Source organism: Cebus imitator, unplaced genomic scaffold (assembly GCF_001604975.1).
Source record: "Cebus imitator isolate Cc_AM_T3 unplaced genomic scaffold, Cebus_imitator-1.0 Scaffold9, whole genome shotgun sequence".
NCBI lineage: Eukaryota > Metazoa > Chordata > Mammalia > Primates > Cebidae > Cebus > Cebus imitator.
In genome coordinates, this window is record NW_016107324.1 from 2,380,635 (window position 1) to 2,402,037 (window position 21,403).

General features: G+C 35.0%; 1 protein-coding gene across 8 annotated transcripts in view; it reads left to right on the forward strand.

Annotated features, from left to right (window-relative positions):
• The window catches only part of EYA1 (EYA transcriptional coactivator and phosphatase 1), a 155,462-nt gene that overhangs the window by 56,386 nt on the left and 77,673 nt on the right, over positions 1-21,403 (forward strand). For all 8 annotated transcript variants that reach the window (XM_017544544.2, XM_017544553.2, XM_017544579.2 and 5 more), the window contains 2 exons: positions 6,062-6,144; positions 6,554-6,740. In XM_017544544.2, coding sequence (XP_017400033.1) covers positions 6,062-6,144; positions 6,554-6,740 — 270 coding nt within the window. The remainder of the gene's footprint in view (positions 1-6,061; positions 6,145-6,553; positions 6,741-21,403) is intronic.

Sequence of the window (21,403 nt, forward strand, 5' to 3'; positions counted from 1 at the left end):
TCTAGAGTTGTACCTATAAAGAATGCCAGTAGATGCTGTTGATGAATCTAACTTGAAAAGCGTGTGTGTGTGTGTGTGTGTGTGTGTGTGTGTGTGTGCACGTATGTTTTGTGATTAGAGATATATTATCTTCCCACTTGGAATATAAAAATAATCAACTTTAAAAGAGCAGTGGGAGGATAAATAATGCTGTCTCTTAAGAGATATTCTGAAGGGAAATATTTTCCAGTTTTCTGTTGTGGAAATGAATGTCTCCCCTCCATATCAAAAATAATAATAATAACAACCATGGCTATGATTGTTTATAATAGCGTTTTTTGAGGTGGAGTTTCACTATTGTCACCCAGGCTGGAGTGCAGTGGCATGATCTTGGCTCACTGTAACCTCTACCTCCTGGGTTCAAGCGATTCTCCTGCCTCAGCCTCCTGAGTAGCTAGGATTACACATCACACTAATTTTTGTATTTTTTGTAGAGACACGGTTTCACTGTAGTGGCCAATAGTTATTTAACTATTGGTAAGGTAAGGTAAAAGTTAAATAGTTATTTAACTATTGGTAAAGGTAAACTTTTCATTTTAACCAAAGAGTAAGATAGTATCCCCACTCCTGTCCCATTTAGAATATGACATAATTCCAAACTCTACTGAGAATTATTGAAACTTCACATGAAGCACTCTCTACCAAACTCATTGATGGAGAAATCAGGGGTTCTAGGTGGGAATTCTTTCTACTTTGAGGAATTTTCATGATACAATGTGATGTAAAATCTTTTGTTATAGGATGTAGCTGCCCTGTTTCATTGATCTGGAGGTGACTTTTAATGTAAAGTCATTTGGTTCTAGAAAAGAAAATATTTCTCTATTATTTTGATTAAAGAATCCCAAACATTACAAATAATTCTATGACCAAAAGTTGTAAGTGAAGACCCTTGTAAATCCAACAGAAACGCTCAGTGGATTGATCTTAAGGGAAGGTCTATTTTATCCTGATCATGTCTTGTCCTGTCTCCCTCTAGCATCCAGGTTCAACCCTGGTGTGTGACAGCATTCTACACAAATACGCCTCTCTTGCTAGACCTGCAAGTGAGTCTATCAGCCCATACCCTGAAGCTTTCTGGGGAATATGAGCATTGGTATTTTGCCTTTGCTTTGTGGTGTTCTAAACTTCAGTGAAATTCATCTGGTAGTGTTGGCCCTGAAATCTGCATTGAATTAGCTATCAAAGTAGAGCCCTTTACTCCATATGACCTTTAGCTTAGCTCAAGAACCAGAAATGCCCCAAGTAGATAGGCTCTGAGAAGCTTCAGCTCTAACTGCTTAAAGAGCATGATTTTGTGTAAAAAGAAAAGTTATATTGGTTACATATTTTTGAAGCAATTGCTAAAACCCCTACTGAATTGGTACTAAAAATCAGACACTGATAGGTGTTTGGTAAACATGTGGATTTTCAGATCATACCCCAGTCCTTCTGCCTCAATGAGAGATTCCTGTGTCTGAAGAGAGACCCAGGCATTTAGTTAGGAAGAACAAGCACTTCCTAATGACTCTGAGGCAGTTTGTCAGGCATATTTTGGAAATGGTCATACAAAAGGGAAATAACTCATAGACAAAAACCTTGCTATTCTCTGATGCAATTTACTATAGAGATTAAGAGCTTCAGCTCTGGAGCCAGGTGCCTGGGACTGAATCCCAGCTCTCCCACACTTGCTTATAACCTCAGGCAGTTTCTTCATCTGTAACATGGGATGTAACAGCATCCACCTCCTGGGGTGGTTGTGAGGAATCAGTGAGTTCCAACAGGCAAAATGCTTTATTTGGGCCTTGCTCAATGTAAGCACTGGAAAAGTTTTAAGTATTGTTTGTTTTTGTCACTTCTGTTTTGCTTCTAACACTTTTTAATATAATTATTTTATTGACTAATCCCTGGGATTATTTATAAAATATAATAAATATAAATTATTTTTAGTATGATTATTTTATAAAATAATCCCTGGGAAAACTTCAGTATATTTTAGCACTTCCCATTATACAATATAAAATGGAACAAGAGAAGGCAAGAGAGCATTGTATAGACCTTACAACCAGACAGACATGTGTTTGTGTTTCACCTTTATTCCTTGGAAGCTGTGTTACTGTCTGACTATCTGTTTCTCTACCTGTAAAATGGAAATGTTCATACCCTCTGTGGTATCACGTTGTTGTGGAATATAGATGAAGCATATACGGGCAAGCCTACTTTCTAACATAAAATACTCAATGGGTATTTTCTATTTTATTATTATTATATTTTGCACTCTGGGGATATTCATGTGGGTTAGGTGCAAAGATCCAATTATTTACAGGAACGTCAAAGTTTTTCTGTTGTTATCCTGTTTTGTGGGAGGACTAGTTTACATATAATTCGTATTTGTTAATTTACAGGTCAATTTGTAATTGGCTTAAAATACTGATTAGTAAAGTCATGAATGTGTGTGTATGTATATATATCACACATACATACATCACAGAGATTGATACACACACACATCTCATGGAGATAGATGGAAAGATGATAGATGGATTGATTTAGGAACCCAAGTTTAGTGGGAAAGATGAGACTGGGGATTCAGGGAGGCTTTTCTGAGGAAGGGGGTTTCAAGTTCTGCACAATTGTAAAGTGTAATCAGTGTTAACCAGGATTTGACAGGAGGAAGTAGGAGCTGTAAGGAGTAACATTAGAAAGCCTGCATGTTGGTTTACTAGTGTTAGGCTGGAATATATGTCTGGGTACATTGGAGTCACATTTGCTGGGAAGAGACCAAAGAAGTTCAAATGTATACTGGGTTTAGACCAACTAAGGCCTAATACATAAACCCTCGTAAGCAGCTTGAATTTTATCGTGGGGCAACAGGGAGCCATTAAAGGTTACTTTTTTAAGCAGGGGAGTGACCAGATCAGTGATGCACATTAGAGAAAGAGTCTACTGACTTTGTAGAGAATGTGCTGAACAGTACCCAGAGATGGGTGAAGAAACACGTGGAGGAGGCAGTTGCAGAAGTCCCTGCTGTGGCCTGGTCTGAGTTAGCAGCTCTGTTTGCCTAAGTCCTATGTGAAGGCAGGTGGAGTGGCCCTGCGAACTTGATTCTGGTGGTGAAAAATTAATATTGCCTGAGCCTGATTCTCTAATATGTACACCTCTCTCTAAAGTAACTTAGATCCTTTTGGAAGTTGCATTAAGTCTCCAAAGCCACTGGGGTGCCATTAAACTCCTGTTTCGGCATACTAAATGGAATGGAATCTCAGCCTGCAGTCAGCCAGCAAATGAGTATAACTTATGTTGAATTCCAGCTAATGTACAGTCTTGGAAGTAGCATTTAGTCTGGAAAGTCACTTGGGTGCCATTTGGAGTACTGAACTGTGATTTACTTGGTCATACCCTAGTGGCCTGTGTGTGCCAATATAGCTTCCATGGTCTTTTCTACTTCATTTCAGGGGATAACTTATGGAATGAAAACATCCATTTAAAAAGTATATTTTCTATATCTTATTCATTTTCTTGGTGGATAGGGATTATTGAGGTCAGTATTTATTGCTCAAAAATGTGTCATTTGAATGAAAATGTAAGTCGTAACCTAAAAATGTGTAGTTTAAATGAAAGTAACGGATCATAACCCAAGGTAATTTTACCTCTTAAATGCATGTCATAAAGTTTTTTTTTTTATAAAAGCATTGATATCCACACCTTTATCCAAAAGTCATTTAAAATTCTTTTACAAGGAATTTTTTAATGTTCATCATGTAAAGTTTGCTTCATATATAATATCAATAATAAATTGTTCATTGATATGCACGTATATGAAGAGTGAGTCATACTCCCATAAGGGACAATGTTTAAAAAAAAAAGCAACTGATACTCTGATAAGCCCTAAGCCCTGTGAGGTCTGAGACTATGTCTTAGTCATGCTTTTATCCCCATGTAGTTGTCACCATGAGCCTGGCATTGAATACATGTTTCATTAGTATGTGATTACCACATGCAAATCAACATTAATATGTGAAGTCTGTCTATTGACGGCTAATCGTGGTGATAGCTACTAGCAGTGTGAAAGCTTTCTGCCTATCTGAGATAGGTGTTTTGGGAACTTAGGACAATTGTTATTCCTGAAATGTACAAATGAGGGAACCTCAAATAGAGTCTGTGTGATAACTCAATTTGACAATATTTTAGGAACTAGATTCCCTCTTAATAAAAATAATTATTGGCTTAAGCTTTTGAAGTTCATAGATGCTTGGTAAGTAAATAGGAATAGAATTTTAGATATGTAAAGAGATTAAGTCATATTTATCTAATTTGGTAAAGTAAAAAGAGGGAAAAGATATAAAAATAGAGAATTTTACAAGTGCTTGCTGGAATAAACCATAATGTGCCTAACATTTATGTGATATTGTAGCGTGTCCATTATGCTTTCCAAAACATTACCTCATCTGATCTGTTAGGAATGCTGCAAAGTAGAGTTTCTGCAGATAAGGAAATTATGTTTTAGAGTGGCTAGGAGGCTTGTCCAAGGTCCAAACAGCTCATAAATGATGAACTGGAAACTCTGTTTTCTGACTCTTAAGCCAATTCTTAAACGGTTCAGTAGCAAGTAAATAATTGGCGTATACTACCACCAGAAACCATCTCAATAATGAGTTCAGATTGAAGAGATTCCTTCTTGAACTGCCAACACATTTATGGCCTACACCACTCATCTGCCATAAAACTGTAACTTTTTTTAAAAAATGGCTTTTATTTCTAATTATAGAAGCAACATAGGTTCCGAGTAGAAATTTTAAAAATGTACATTGGTTTAATGAATGCTATGTGACCATACATCAAATCCTTTAGAGATAGCATTTCTAAGATTTTTGTGCTTCTTGAAAATTTGTTATACTTAAAAAAATATTTTAATGAGATCATCAAAAATATTTTTTATTTTAATTTTTACTTTCACAAAATAATATGAAAAGTTTTCTCATGTCATTAATCATTATAATACCATTTTAACAGCTTCATAGTATTCCCTTTTCTGAATAATACCCGTTAAGGACTTGGAGCTGCTTTCCTAGGTTTTCTTATTGGAAGCAACACTCAAGAACATCTTTGCTATCTCTTTGTATAACTCCATAATTTTTTGTCATAGAGTAAATGCCTGAAATAAAATCGCTGGGTTAAATGGCATACAGAATTACTCAATCATAAGCCAAATAGACAAACAGAAAGATTGCGCCTATTTAAATTCCCATTTTGCAGTGTATGAATGCCATTTTTTATATATTTGCTAATCCCTGATCTTCTTTAAAAAATCTTTGCCAATATGATTATCAATGGTAACGTATTTTTGTTTTGCATAACTTAGTAATAAAATAGTAAATCATGTGCAAGAGGGAACTCAGCTTTGCTCTCATGTGTCTTAAACAGCGCTTATTGTTCATTGTTTAACAATGTGGACATTCAACAGATAGAACGTTATCTTGACAGCACATGTAATAGATAAAACATTAATCATATTCCTCTTTCATCTTTGTTGTATCAAATTTTTCAATTGCTGCCATTCATTCTTTGGTGAAATGAAATGGCTTTTTCAGTGGGCCATTTTAATAGCCATATGATACAAGTCTGAAAGCATTTTAAGTTCTTGGAAGTAGTATCATAGTTTTTGAGCTAGCAAGAACCTTAGAGATCATCTAATCTGACTCCATCATTTTACATTATGTGTATTTAATATAAAGACATGAAAAATCTTGGTGTGTTTTGCAAATTGAAAAGTTCAGTGTCTTATGTTTTACAAAAATGTATAATTTTGCCCTTAGTCTATATAAGTTACTAACATCCTTGGCAATTTAAACCTCTTTGTTTTTAATTTTTTAGTGAAAATGAAATCATCAACCATGTTAAGAAAACTAAATTTTAGCCATGACAGTAGATTCTAGTGTTGAAGATAAACCACATGCCAATTCTGCCTTATCTAAATGCTATTTTCCTGTAGCCACATTATTCCATGTAGCCTGTTGTAACCATATTTCTTTTCATTTTGTTTTAGGTAGCAGTTTTACAACATCATCAGGATTATATACAGGAAATAATTCACTCACAAATTCATCTGGATTTAACAGTTCACAGCAGGTAGCTTAAAAAGCCAGTTTAACTTCTGAAAAATATCTTTAAATGTGATGTGATTTTCTTATATAAAGAAAGATCTGTTCATATTGTAAGTGAGAGCTTTCCTAAGGCATTCAGTAGTCTTCTTTTAAAATTTACTTTAGCAGTCTTTTATGGTAAATTGTTTGGTGTTTAGATTGGTTTAATTTTACCTACTATTACATCATAGAAGACTGAAAATATGAAGAATGTATATAATCTTACATTAAATTTGTTGGCAAGTCTGAGCTCTTTACTTAATGTGTACTTGTATGCCCCCCTGTGTGAATTCAGAAAAGGCTCAGAAACCCAGACATCTTTACAGTCACTTTGATGTATAAGAGATAAGCAGCACTATTTTGATGGACAATTCTTGTCTGGTTTGATTTGGTAGGACTATCCGTCTTATCCCAGTTTTGGCCAGGGGCAGTACGCACAGTATTATAACAGCTCACCGTATCCAGCACATTATATGACCAGCAGCAACACCAGCCCAACGACACCATCCACCAATGCCACTTACCAGCTTCAAGAACCACCATCTGGCATCACCAGCCAAGCAGTTACCGATCCCACAGCAGGTAATTGTGTGAATATTATTAGTCCTGCAGGTGATATTTTCAATGATTTCAATGCATTTTTCTACAGTCATATATTCATGCAGTGGTGGCAAAATTTTGGCAGCTTTTGGTAAAGACTAAATATAAGTCAAGCAGCGCGACTGTGGCATTAACTTCATTTTAATTTATTTTTTTATTTGCTTCAAGTTTTAAAATAAAGTATATAAACATCAAAAGGCATGTGAAATAGATTTTATTTGTAAATATACTCAATTTTTAAGGTATATGTAGCTTCTGAGATTTATAAGTACTTAGCTATAACTATAATTTGTTGACATCACATTGAGTATGAAAATAAATGGCAATGCCTAGAAGTTAGTGTTTACCATTATTCAATATTTAATGTTATTCATCAGAGTAATATATTGCTGATAGTTAAAAAAAAAAAATCAAAGGTGAGCCTCTGCTTTCTCACATGTAGCCTGCTGTGAATTTCATGGCAATGTGTCATGAGCATGGCCGTTTGTTATACTTTTGCACCACCATTGCTGGTCTCTTTCAAATGCCAGCCTCTCCATGTGGAAATCTTCATACCTGATGTCTTTGATACCTCTTCCCCTCATTGATTCTTTCTTTCTAGAACTCTTAATGGTGTCTGCTTAATTTCCTGAATTGGTCTTTACTTAATGTTTTCTATACTTTCTCATACTTCTCACCTCCTTGCCTTAACTTGTTAAAAATGTAATCATATCTTTCATGGATTACAAAATAAGCTATTATACTCAAAGAGTTAAACTTTTCTTCCTCTTACCTGTTTCCAGAGGTAAAATGGTCTTAACATTGAAAAAATTACCTCTCTGATGTTATAATCATAGTGTTCATTCTAGGTTATCCTAAATTATGAAAAAAAGTTTTGTGTAATAAATGCCAATTTAATTTCAGACTATAGAATTATATTTTAAATATTAATGGGTGATTTCATCCCCAAAAATCTTCCAAATTTTTCATATTCCACCTTTTCTCCCTTTTTAAAAGAAATGTACGTAGACATTGTTTTATTCTAGAGTTTCATCATTCTTGTCTTTCAGTTAACTTCAAATGCTCATTATTTCTGCTGCATATTTTAACTTTAAATATTTTTGTCTTTGATAATTATATTTCATGTATCTTTATTTTCCAAAAACTAAATTGATATTATATTCCTTACTTAGTTTATATGTGTACACACAGTGTTCATAGAACTGAATATACATGTATCTCTCTTCCTTTAATTAGATTTCACATCCATATAATCACACTGAAGATAAATTTTATTAAGAATGCATAGAATTTATTGTAGGAGTTTTTATAGAATTATCTCTACTTACGTAAACTTCATATATGTATCATGAGGAAAGGTAATGGCTTGTCCCAACTTTAGGGAGTTCCTGTCTTTTCATTTGAACCATCTGTGTCATGCAAGCTTCCTGAGAACTAACAGGAGTTTCGAAATGAGGATCATTATATGAATGAGATGTAGCCAACCTCTTTTAGGGTCTAGAGAGTCACAGAATGAGAAAAGGAGACCACAGAATAATTTTATTTAATTCATGACATTTTGGTTGTGAAGACTACATTATAAATAAACTGATGAAGACTTAATTGTGTTTGGGTTGATAAGAGCTTTTTGGAAAAGGCCATTTGGTCAAATATAAGTGTTTGTCTCTGAAACCAGACATTGTTCTAAGTGAGTTTCTTCCCTCAAAGGGATGCTATTTGAAAGAATGGGGATGGTGGAGTACAAAGCCAGGCCACGTGGAAAACAATCTAATTTCAAAATATGTCCATGATTTTAAGAGTGAATGATGTATTTTAGTTTGTATTGTAAAAGTAAAAGTGCTTAGTGTTTCAGGTGTTTATTTTAATATCGTTATCTTATGGGAAAAGACTAGGAATGAGCTGAACCCAGGAAAAAAAAATACTTTTCAGATTTCTTATATATACCTCTTCCAACTAAAGTAATTATGTCTGGATCAGCCTTTCTTGTGTTGCATAATTAGAAATGGAAAGTTCACAGAGTTTCCAGATTGAAAAAGAAATGGTTTTCTTCAAAAGTTCAAGGAAGACCTAGTCTGGGTATGTTGTTGTCATTCTTTAATTTGTGATAAGACCACAGATTCAGCCTAAGGTTTTTGGCATTAACTTGCCTTTCTTCTTAGTAGTCATATATAAAAGAACACTTTTCTTGATGAAAAGGAAGTTTTGAGGTAAAGTACATAAAATGGAAGAATTTATTAAACTAAAGAATTAGAAATGATTTATTGAAAACAATTTCTGTTTTCAGGTAGAATTTTTTAAGTGGTTAAAATAATGTCTCTTTGTTGGAATAATTTTGGGTCTTTTTTTTCTTTTAATTTTTAGTCTATTGGGTTTAAAGTCAGTATTTTATAATACTGGAGAGTTAGACTGTAGGCATTTTCTTATCCTATGTATGACGTGGTTTCTGCCTTTCAATTTCATTATATTAGGCAGTAGAGACAAATCTAGGACATGAGATAGCCTCTCATGCTTCATGATTTTTGTTCCTGCATTGTTCTTAGAATTGTTATGTCATAATGGACATATAAAGATAATCTTGTAAGGATTTTTCAGGGCAAACATTTAAGGAGTTATTTGTGGGGTTTTCTTGTACCTTTTTAAAGTTACTTTTTAAGTCTGTAATGGTATGCAGTAGTACTTGTAAACATGCAATTCCTCATGAATTTTGAGTTCAAAATTATTTTAAAGTGTTTATAATGAAATACTCAGAATGAATGAGAGTTCCTGTTGCTCCATATTCTTGTCAGCATTTGGTGTTGTCATTGTTTTCGATTTTGGCCGTTCTAATTGAGGAGTAGTGCTACCATGTTGTTTTAATTTGTTTCTAATGACATATGATGTGAAACATATTTTCATATGTTTATTTGCCATCTGTATGTCTTTTTTGGTGAGGTGTCTGTTCAGATATTTTGCCCACTTCTTAAACAGATTGTTTTCTTATTGTTGGGTTTTAGGAGTTCTTTGTTTATTTTGATACACATCTTTTATCAGATATGTGTTTTGCAAATATTTTCTCCCAGTCTGTGGATTGTCTTTTCTCTTAACAATGTCTTTTGCTCACACCTGTAATCCCACCACTTTGGGAGGCTGACGCGGGTAGATCATGAGGTCAGGAGTTTGAGACCAGCCTGACCAACATGGGGAAAACCCATTTCTACTAAACATACAAAAATTAGTTGGGTGTGGTATCACACTCCTGTAATCCTGGCTACTTAGGAGGCTGAGGCAGGAGAATTGCTTGAACCCAGGAGGCAGAGGTTGCAGTGAGCCGAGATTGTGCCATTGCACTCCAGCCTGGGTGACAGAGTGAGGCTCAATATAAAAAAAAAAAAAAATAGTAGAAGTTTTTAATTTTATTAAAGTCCAGTTTATCAGCTTTTCCCTCATGGATCATGCCTTTGCTCCTGTATCTAAAAACGTGTTGCCAAAACCAAGGTCATCTAGATTTTCTCCTGTGTTACTATCTAGAAGTTTCATAATTTTGCATTTTATATGTGGGTCTCTGATTCATCTTGAATAAATTTTTGTGAAAGATGTAAGGTCAGGGTCTGGATTCATTTCTTTGCATATGTATGTGCACTGGTTCCAGCTTAATTTTTGAAAAATTATCTTTTCTCCATTATGTTGTCTTTGCTGCTTTGTCAAAGATTACTTAACTGTATTTAAGTGGGGCTATTTCAGGGTCCTCTCTTCTGTTCCTTTGATCCATTTGTCTTTTTTTTTTTTTTAACAATACCACTCTGTCTTGATTAGTATAGCTTTACAGTAAGTCCTAAAGTCAGACAGTGTCTGTCTTCCAACTTTTTTCTCCTCCTTCAGTGTTGTGTTGACAGAAGAGTCTTTTGTCTCTTCATATAATCTTTAGAATTAATTTGTCAGTATCCACAAAGTAAATTTCGGGGATTTTGGCTGGAATCATATTGAATTAATAGATCAAATTGGGACAAACTAATGTCTTGACAATATTGAATCTATCCATGTGCCTGGAATATCTCTCCATTTATTTATATCTTCTTTGATTTCTTCTATAGTTTTTCTCATGTAGCGCTTATATATAATTTTTAGAGTTATATCTAAGTATTTCTCTCTCAGTCTCTCTCTCTCTCTCCCTCCCTTCCTCCCCCCCCCCCCGCTCATGTTGATGGAAATAGTGGTGTGTTTTTAATTTCAAATTCCAGCTGCTCACTGCTAGTATATAGGAAGGCATTTGATTTTATTGATTATGTTATATCCTACAACCTTCCTCATTGGTTTCAGGAGTTGTTTTCTGTTTGGTTTTAGGGGTGAGTATTTGTTGATTTTTTAAAAACTATTTTCTAGATAGACAATCGTGTTTTCTGTGAATAAAGACAGTTTTATGTCTTCCTTCACAATCTGTATACATTTTATTTTCTTACTGCATTAGTAGGAACTTCTAGTACAATGTTGAGCAGGAGTGGTAGAGGGAACATTTTTGCTTTGTCCTTTATCTTAGGAAGAAAACATCTAGTTTCTTGCCATTAAGTATGATGTTAGCTTTAAGTTGTTTTTCGATATTCTTTGTCAACTTTAGGAAGCTCTCCTCTTTCCTAGATTACTGAGAGTTTTTATTAAGAACGGGTATTGGACATTGTCAAATGCTTTTTATGCATCTGTTGATTTGATTATATGGTTTTACCTCATTATTAGTCCATTGATGTGATGGATTACATTATTCTCAAATGTTGAACTAGCCTTATATATCTGGCATTAATCCTACTTGGTCATGACATATAATTCTTTTTATACATTGTTGGATTCAGTTTGCTAATGTTTTGTTGAGGATCTTTGCATCTATGTTCATCAGACATAATAGTCTAGTTTTCATATCTTGTAATGCCTTTATCTCATTTCAGTATTAGGCCTCACTGATGAAATTTAAAAATGCTCCCTCTGCTTCTGTTTTCTGGAACAGATTGTAGAGAATTGGAATCTTTTTTTTTTTTTCTTAAATATTTGATGGAATTTACCAGGGAACCCATTTGAGTCTAATGCTTTGTGCTTTCTGTTTTGAAAGGTTAATTGTTGACTCAATTTCTTTAATAGATACAGGCCTATTCATATTATCTACTTTTCCTTCTGTGAGTTTACGTAGACTGTGTCTTTCAAGGAATTGGTCCATTTCATCTAAGTTTATCTAATTTGTGGGCATAGAATTGTTCGTAACATTCCTTTATAATCCTTTTAATGTTCATGGGATTGCTAATGATGGCTGTCTTTCATTTCTGATATTAGTAATTTGTATATGCTCTCTTTTTATTTAGGTTAGCCTACTAGAGGTTTATCAATATTATTGGTATTCTCAAAGAACCAGTTTTATTAAATCAAACACCGCATGTTCTCACTCATAGACAGGTGTTGAACAATTAGAACACATGAACACAGGGAGGGGAGTACTACACACTGGGGTCAGTTGGGGGGAAATAGGGGAGGGTCGGTGTGGGGTGAGGAGTTGGGGAGAGATAGCAAGGGGAGAGATGCCAGATGTAGGTGATGGGGAGGAAGGTAGCAAATCACACTGCCACATGTGTACCTATGCAACAATCTTGCATGTTCTTCACATGTACCCCAAAACCTAAAATGCAATACAATAAATAAATGGGAAAAAAAAGAGCCAGTTTTATTGATTTTCTCTGTTGTTTTCCTGCTTTTAATTTTATTGACTTCTCTGATTTTCACTGTTTCATTATTTTTTTCTGCTTACTTTTAAGTTTTGCTTTTCTTTTTATAGTTTCTTAAGACTGAAGATTAGATGATTGATTTTGGAGCTTTCTTTTCTAATATATGTGCTCAGTGCTGTTAATTTTCTCCTGAGCACTGTTTTTGTGGCGTTTCACAAAATTCAATGGGTTCTTCTTTTTCATTTTCATTTACTACACAGTATTTTACTACTTATTTTTATTTTCATTACCATTGGAATCCTCCCTTTTAATGAGATATATTTATAAACATTTTATTGGAGAAAAATCTTAGAAATGTGATAGTTTACAGTAAATATCATTAGTTAGAGTTACCCAGATATTCACATCCACAGATTAAATGGCTGTCTCATTTAAAAATACGTGTAATTTCTGAGAAGAAGGGTATTCCATGGTAAATTCAAATTTCCCTCTCTATAAAATCAAATTTTGATTAGAATCAAATAGTTTTTTTGTTGTTGTTGTTCAAAGATTGTGAGACAGTGTCACAATTAAATCCATGATTACTTTCAATAATAAATTATGGATTTCACTCATTTTTATTATTTTTAAAAAATGATCCTTTACAAAGTCAATGTTTTTACTCTGTGTTCAAAATAGAGGTAGGAAAAAATAAATTTGAAGATGTTTTCCTTTTGTGCTAATATCTACACTAGCATTTTATCCCTAGCCAGTGAGGTATAGAGTAAGTTATCATCTTGTAGTGATCCCCAAAAGCTTAAGTCATATTGCTACTGATATAACTAAATATATTATTTCAAAAGAGTGATAAAAATAATTTCTGAGTATTGTTATGAAAAAAATGCTAATGACTTTTCTCAAAAGAGCACTTAAACGATTCTTATGAAGATATATTTTATCATATAATTCATGTGTATAATCAAAATATAAGCCATAATCTATAATCTGGTTACTGTGCTGTACTTAAATAATTTGGCTTGAAAACATATTTTTTATCCCAAATATCTTAGAATATCTCATAATTATGATAGCTATCATCACAATACATAATAAAATACTATCAAACACACGTGTGCTTAGAGCTCTACATTCATTACCGCATGTAATCTTACAATATACCATATACCATGACATAGGTATTATTGGTTCCCATTTTACAGATGAGGAAAATGAGGCACATCACTCTTAAATGCTTAATAAATGTTAGGTATTATTAAGTTAATCAAGAATGTTGAGGGTAAATTCCTACAAAAGCACTACTTACAATATTATATATATATATATATATATATATATATATATATATTTTTTTTTTTTTTTGAGACGGAGTTTCACTCTTGTTACCCAGGCTGGAGTGCAATGGCGCAATCTCGGCTCACCACAACTTCCGCCTCCTGGGTTCAGGCAATTCTCCTGCCTCAGCCTCCTGAGTAGCTGGGATTACAGGCACGCGCCACCATGCCCAGCTAATTTTTTGTAATTTTAGTAGAGACGGGGTTTCACCATGTTGACCAGGATGGTCTCAATCTCTTGACCTCGTGATCCACCCGCCTCGGCCTCCCAAAGTGCTGGGATTACAGGCTTGAGCCACCGCGCCCGGCCTAATATTCTATTTTTTAAATAATACAAATACAAAGCAGTAAGGAACAAAAAGTGAATGGTGAATAAAACATTTTAGATTAATGTGAAATAAAAGCTAATTGGTTCTTAGGAATAAGCTTTAGTATGAATGCCTTAGAAAAGTTTGTTTTTCAAAGGATTTGTTCATTTGAATTTCTTACCAACAACTTGATGTTGAAATCTACCTTCACGTGCGCTGATCGCATGCAGGCAATTTACCAGTTAAGGTGGTGGACAGGAATCTTGCCAATATTGAATTTCAAGTGACAGAGGAAAAATCAGTATAAGAGGGAACTCAATATGCATGGGAAACCATTTGTTCCCTCTGCTTCTTTGATCCCTGCCAAGGCACAAGAAAGTAGAGCAAAGTGCCTGAAAATGAGGGGAATGTTCTTGTGCAAAGTTGCCGAACTCTGAGCCCTCAGAGGAGCTCATTATGACAGGATAAAAAACTGAACTCCTGGCTATCTTCCGTGTCATGCGGGAAATTTGGGTTTCATCTGTAGTCCATAATATGCTTATGTCTGTCCATTGTGGAAATGATCCTGAGGTTTGCAATAGCAAGCATCTTGATGCCTCCATTTTGCCAAGTGAACAGTTTGGAAAATCTGCAGGCCATGCTTGCTCATTTTCACAGATGTCTCGTGGACTTTGGAGAAGTTTGCAATTTGTTCGGCTCAAAAATAAACTATTTCAGCAAAACAATTTTAACTAATGTTTTGGAAACATTTGTCGACAAAACAAATATTTGTATCTAAAATAGCCAGGCTATTAAGATGTGAGAAAACAAAACAGATGTTTGTTTTGGGTTGTTGGGTTTGTTTGTCTTGATGTCATTTGTTTTCTTTCTTTCTTTCTCTTTCTTTCTTTCTTTCTTTCTTTCTTTCTTTCTTTCTTTCTTTCTTTCTTTCTTTCTTTCTTTCTTTTTCTCTTTCTTTCTTTCTTTTCTTTAATTTCTTCTTTCTTTCTTTCTTTTTTCCCAAAGGATCTACAGTGGTATAATGAGATTATAAAATTCATGGAAATAAAGTTCACTCTTTGTTTTACATTGTAAGGAATGTTATAAAAATGAGTTTTGTTACCTGTGAATTTTGGAAAAAAATTTAGAAAGCCTTCTAAGCATTTACCCCTTTTGTGCCTCATGACTGGTTTCCCTAATTTTTTCAATCACTTAGCCATATGTCAGGATTCCTTATAGAGTCAGTTTTAGTACATTGCATTTTAATATGTAATTCTTTTTTATATTTATACATAACATGATTTGTATATTAAAACAAGAATGCATATAATACTGAGCTAATTAAATTAGTTTAACCCTCTTAAACATGTATTTTTTATCTTCTTTTGTAATTAATTGATTCATTATTTGAAAAACTGTTAAGTATTAAGTGTCCTATGGGACCAACACAAATCAACGTAATAAGTGCTCATGTTTAGGTTGGAGGACATCAGCGTTTACTGATTCAGTTTTTAAATTGGAGATGGTTGTAAAGAAGACAAAGTTATAAGTGTTTGCCATTCCTTCACCCAATTTAATTGCAATTGCATCATTTAGTGAGTGGTTTTGGATTAAGTTTTAAATAAAGGTAGAATTGATGGATTAATCGGGCCCCAACGTTATTTCTATGTTGATAGTTAAAAAAATATTGTTTGATGAATATTTTTTAATTTACAGAATAGTAATAAATGAACATGGGACAAACTTACAAAGGCACAGATGTGTTTACAGAGAAGAATAAACCTCTCTTCATGTTCTGTACCTACCCCTTGGTTTCCTTCAGCAATGTTTCAAGGATATTCTTTGCTGATATAAACATACACTTAACAACTGTCCCCAGCCTCTCTTTTTTCCATGTTCAAGTCTGTTTAGCTTTTTTGTCCTTCACAAAGAATAGAGTACTACCCATACTATTACACACCTTACTTTTTCACTAGACAAAATACAGAGAAAATTTCAATAAGTATTTTCATTATGGGTTATATATAGAGAGAGATTTAACAGTGGCTAGTATTTCTTGAACGCTTAGTAGTGCCAGGTATTGTTCTAAGCACTGTTCATTCATTAACTTAGATAATTCCCACCCAGCTCTATGAGATAGAGTTGTGTTGTCATTGTTCCCATTTTACAGATGGGAAAACTAAGGAGAGGTCAGTGACAATACTGAAATGAAACCTCTAGAAGCTTGACTTTAAACTTGAGTTTTTAATCAGTAAAGCATGCTGCTGCTTGAAACCAGTGTCTGAAGTTTCAAAGGAGCAGAAAAATGAAAATGTAAACAGAGAGTCCTAAAGGTAGTAGCTGTGTAGTAATCATTTTCTTTAATCAGCACTCAGCAAAGGCATATATTATGAGATATTCAGTTAAATAAGTGCTAAATGTTTGAATGAGCTGTACTTGCTGATAAAATAATGTAGGTCTGAAATTATAGGGAAGAAGTATGTAGCATATTTTGAGTTATTATGTCATAAGTGTTCACTGAATTATAAAAGCAGTTTGTGGATATCTTGGCTAATCCAACAGCCAATCTCTCCCATTTTCTCTCATCTTCCACTTTCCTGAATCTGTTCACCCTGTTTTCCCTTCATCCTATTTAATAGTCACCTGTCATGGACCTGCTCTTAGAGAACAACTTGCCACTATTTCCCTCCCTTTCCTTCCACGGACCTCTCTGCATCTTGTCCTCCATTTTTTTCTTTTTTCTTATCTTTCTAAAAAAATTAAATTTCTCAAATCGCAGCTTGTGGCTGATAAGCACTAAGTGTAGGAATTCTGATGATTGTATCAAGAAAAGGGAAGCCTTCGTTTTAAAGTGAAAGTGGGCAGCTGAATCCAAGACCATCACCTTCTAACACTTTTAAAAATACTCATCTGACTCCATCAGAAACTTCAGGGACCTCTTCATCAATTTAATTTCATTTTCTTCATTACCATTATTTAAAATAATGGTAATTTTTCACTTTTATATGACTGCTGATATATAAGGATATAACTCTCTACTATTTTGCATTATATATGTGCAGTATTTCACCTGGATTATTGATTGATTAGATAATCATGAATTGGTTTGGATAATGTCTGCTATTGTTTCTGTGAGAAGATAGCTTCTAAATTTCAAACAATTGATTTAAACATATTTAGAACATAGCCTATTTGTAAATTGACAACTCTCTTATATCTATAAATACACTTGCATAACCTTAGCATAAAGCAGCTGGGCAATAGGGAAGCTTTTAATTTTCGGTTAGCATTGACTGTATAGATTCTTTTGCCAATGACATAAATAAGGGATCCAGAAAGGGTGTGATGTGGCTTTTCCTGTACTTCCCTGGGTAGCACAACTGTCTCCCAAAGATGGAGATGGATATACTTTTATCCTGCAATGAATTCTCAGGTAGGAGCAGTTAGGGATGCAAGGTATCAGCTTTCAAGTTATTGGAGTCTCTTTACTTTAAGCCTTTTCTGGTATTTTGATATTACAGCACTCACTGAGAATTGAATGTAATGTCCAGTGCTTCCCAGTTACACCTGGCTAGGGCTGGGTACCACTTTCCACCTGTGCTTCCCCTCACTCCCACCCTGCCTGAGAATGTCTGTGAATGTCTCTTGACCACCACTCTTCCTTTGAATACAATTAGGAGAAACCAGAGTGGGGGCTAGGGATTTGGAATTGGGCTAACCTGGGTTTAAATTTGGGTTCTGTCATTCACTTGGGCAAGCCACTTAGCTCCTTGTTGTATTATTTCTCTATGGAATGAGCATAATACCTCCTTCGTGTATGGGATGACTATGTAAGTGGCTAGCAAAGTGACTGATACATGCTAGGCCCTCAAATGTCCATTTCTTCCATTCAGACATTCAATATATATTTATCAATGCTTGCTGTGTGCCGGCACTGTGCTTGGTCCTGGGGATGTGGGGGTGATAAAAAAGGCAAGGTCTCTGGCCTCAGGAACCTGATGTGCTCTTCCCTCTTGAAGTTCATTACTGTTGTACATTGTGGATTGTGGTTGTTTCGGACACTAAAGCCACAAAAGTGTGGCTCACCAGTTTCCTTCATGTAGAATGACTGTGGGGAGCTTAAATCAGCGGCTGAAATGTGTAAGAAGAATAATTAGAGGTTTCTACCAGGTTATCTAGAGATTACTGGTGAGTGGATAATGGTCATATTTTAGGGGTGATAAAGCTGTCTTAATTTAGTTACTAGACCTTGACTGATGAATTAATTTACCTAGAGACCTCAACTAGTGGCTGCATGAACAGGGAATAATGGTTATGAAATACAGGTTAGAGAAGTCAAAGTGATTGATTCTCTAAGATTAATTTGATTAATGTTGGTCTCAGACTATAGCTTAACCCTGAAAGACTAGTCAACAAGTTTATTTGCCTTTAGCTTATTTTACAAAAGTTTTTTGTGGGAGTATTTTATGACTGAAAACTTGAAATTATTAAGATACTATTAAGTGTTTTTATTCTGCTAAGGTAATAGTCACTGATAATCTAAACTAATGTAATTTATTCAAGGTTTTGCTGACGTCATTTTTTTTTCTTCCGGCTTTTGAAATATTTTCTAAAGCATTTTCTTCTTTTCCTTTCCTTTTTATTTTTCTTTTCTTTTTTTTTTTTTTTGCCAAGATCTGAAAAAAAACAAAATCTACCAGTGTGAAATTCTCATGGTCACATTATCACACATAACTTTGAAGGTTTGATGCCCATAACTTCATAGGTCTATATGGATCCCAGGTGATTTTTGAGGAATATCATTTGCCTTCCCTCAGAACTGTGGTCTTCTACATGGGAATCTTCTCTGATTTAGCCTGTAATTTTCATAAGAGAATGTCTATTTCTATTCTCAGCACAGCTAACATGAGTCTCCCCCACACTGATCCCAGCAATTACACCTTCACATCATGGTTCCATGCCTCCAGATATTTTCAGTTCTACCCTTAAACAAGATGCCCGATTCCAGGGTTCTGCATTCTACATTAGTGAACTCCAGAGTTACAGAGTCAGCAGTAATCGGCCTTAGAAGAAAGAATCTTGTGAAACTTGCTCCTTTATTTACCATGAGGGTGTGCTCCTGCATTCCACAGTACTCCTCGGTGAGCAGCTCCATGAGGCGTTTCCATCCCATCTCTATAATGGGAACACCTACATTTTTTATTTTAAGTTCTGGGGTACATGTGTAGGATGTGCAGATTTGTGCCCAGGTAAACGGGGAACACCTCCATTATTGTGCAGAAGTTTCTTGTCACATCTTATGCAGACCATGAGCCATAGAGCAGTTCCTGCCTTTGCCCTCCATGGACTGCAGGAAGACCCATGTGGCTCATTTCCTCACTGGCTCCATTTTCCCTTTCTGAGCCACATTTTTCTTCCAACATACTCATTCATTTTTTAAAAAGATGACTGCATATTTATTAGGTACGTATTTGGTGGATTATCTTAAGCCCTTTTTGGAGGAAAGTGGGATATAAATTATTGAGAAACTAAAATTAAGAATTAAAAGATTTTATTCAACAAGAATAAGAACCAGAGAACAGACATGCTTAAGAAGCACTTACTTTGCAAATTGTGTTGCAACTACAGTTTTGGAAACTTTTTGGTTAATATCTGCAAAAAAACCTGATGTGCACACAAAAAGTCCTTTTGGGTCAATACACAAAAATCTCTTCAGTATTTTCATATAACCGTAGTCTCCCAAAGGCACATGCCTCTTTATCTTTTCTAATCTTTGCTCAAAGTTCCAAACCTACCCTGTCTAATGAATAGGCAGGCTTGTCATTGGTTTCAGTTCAGCTATTTCATACATTTTTTACAAAGCATGCTGCCCATAGTAAAATCTCTCCCAATGTAAGAATTCACTTTCTCTATCGTTGACATTATTTTCAGCTTCTGCAGTTTATCTCCCATGCCTACTGCTTCTTCAGTGTTCTCCCTTCAAGCATCCTAAGAGCTGCAGGGTTTGCATGGAGCCTCTCCTTTCTAGTTTCTCGTTTAGTGTTTTCTCTAAAGTATATGTTTCCCTATACTTATTCATCTAATTACTTCCCTTGATTCAGCTTTGATATTGATAAAGGTTACTAAGAAAGCACACTTCTCTTGAGATGTATTTCTTTTTTTTCCATTTATTTTATTGCATTTTAAGTTTTGGGGTACATGTGAAGAACATGCATGATTGTTGCATAGGTACACACGTGGCAGTGTGATTTGCTGCCTTCCTCCCCATCACCTACATCTGGCATTTCTCCCCTTGCTATCTCTCCCCAGCTCCCCACCCCGCACCGTCCCTCCCCTATTTCTCCCCAACTGACCCCAGTGTGTAGTACTCCCTTCCCTGTGTCCATTGTTCTCATTGTTCAACACCCGCCTATGAGTGAGAACATGTGATGTTTGGTCTTCTGCTCTTCTGTCAGTTTGCTGAGAATGATGGTTTCCAGGTTCATCCATGTCCCTACAAAGGACACAAACTCATCGTTTTTGATGGCTGCATAATATTCCATGGTGTATATGTGCCACATTTTCCCTGTCCAGTCTATCATCGATGGGCATTTGAGTTGGTTCCAGGTCTTTGCATCCCACAGTTTCTTAATTGAAGGAAAAGTAGAAAATGCAGTTTCTCCTACTAACATATGAAAATGAGATTTTAATGATGTTCGTCAACGTCTCGTTAGCCAGCCATTGAGCATCTCTTACTTTCAAAGCACTGTTGTGGCGATATAGAAAGCCAGAGGGCCATTCACTGTCCTCCGGAGCATTTTGCTACCGAAGACAACCATGTATACAGCCAAACCTAAGAAAAGTTCCAGCTTTAAAATACCATGCTAGAAGAAACGAAGTGCTCAGGAAGAGTGCAGGAACAGATTCCTTACCTAAGTGTTTGAAGAAGAAATTAACAAAGGAGGTAAAATTCTCAGCATCGGAGGATGTGAAAGTTTGAGGGACAGAGGATAGGGAAGGGATATTTATTCAAGGCTAGAGAAATATACCACTTTAAATGAGCTCAATGACAGGATATTCTTTTCATCAGAACTCAAGTTAAGTTATATTTCATTCTTTTTAAGGATGAAAGCATTTTTGAACTGCAGTATCACTTTATGATCATCTTTACAAAAAGTTAACGGCCTGACGGGTGATTTTGAACTACTGACGTAGAGCAACAACACTAATACACACTTGTATAAAACCTTTAGCATGTGTTATTTGATACAATATTCACAATGGTGCTGTTCCCATTTTACTGTTGAGGAAACTGAAGTCCATAAAAGTCTAGAGAACTCAATAAATTATAAGCTACCAAGCCTGCTCTG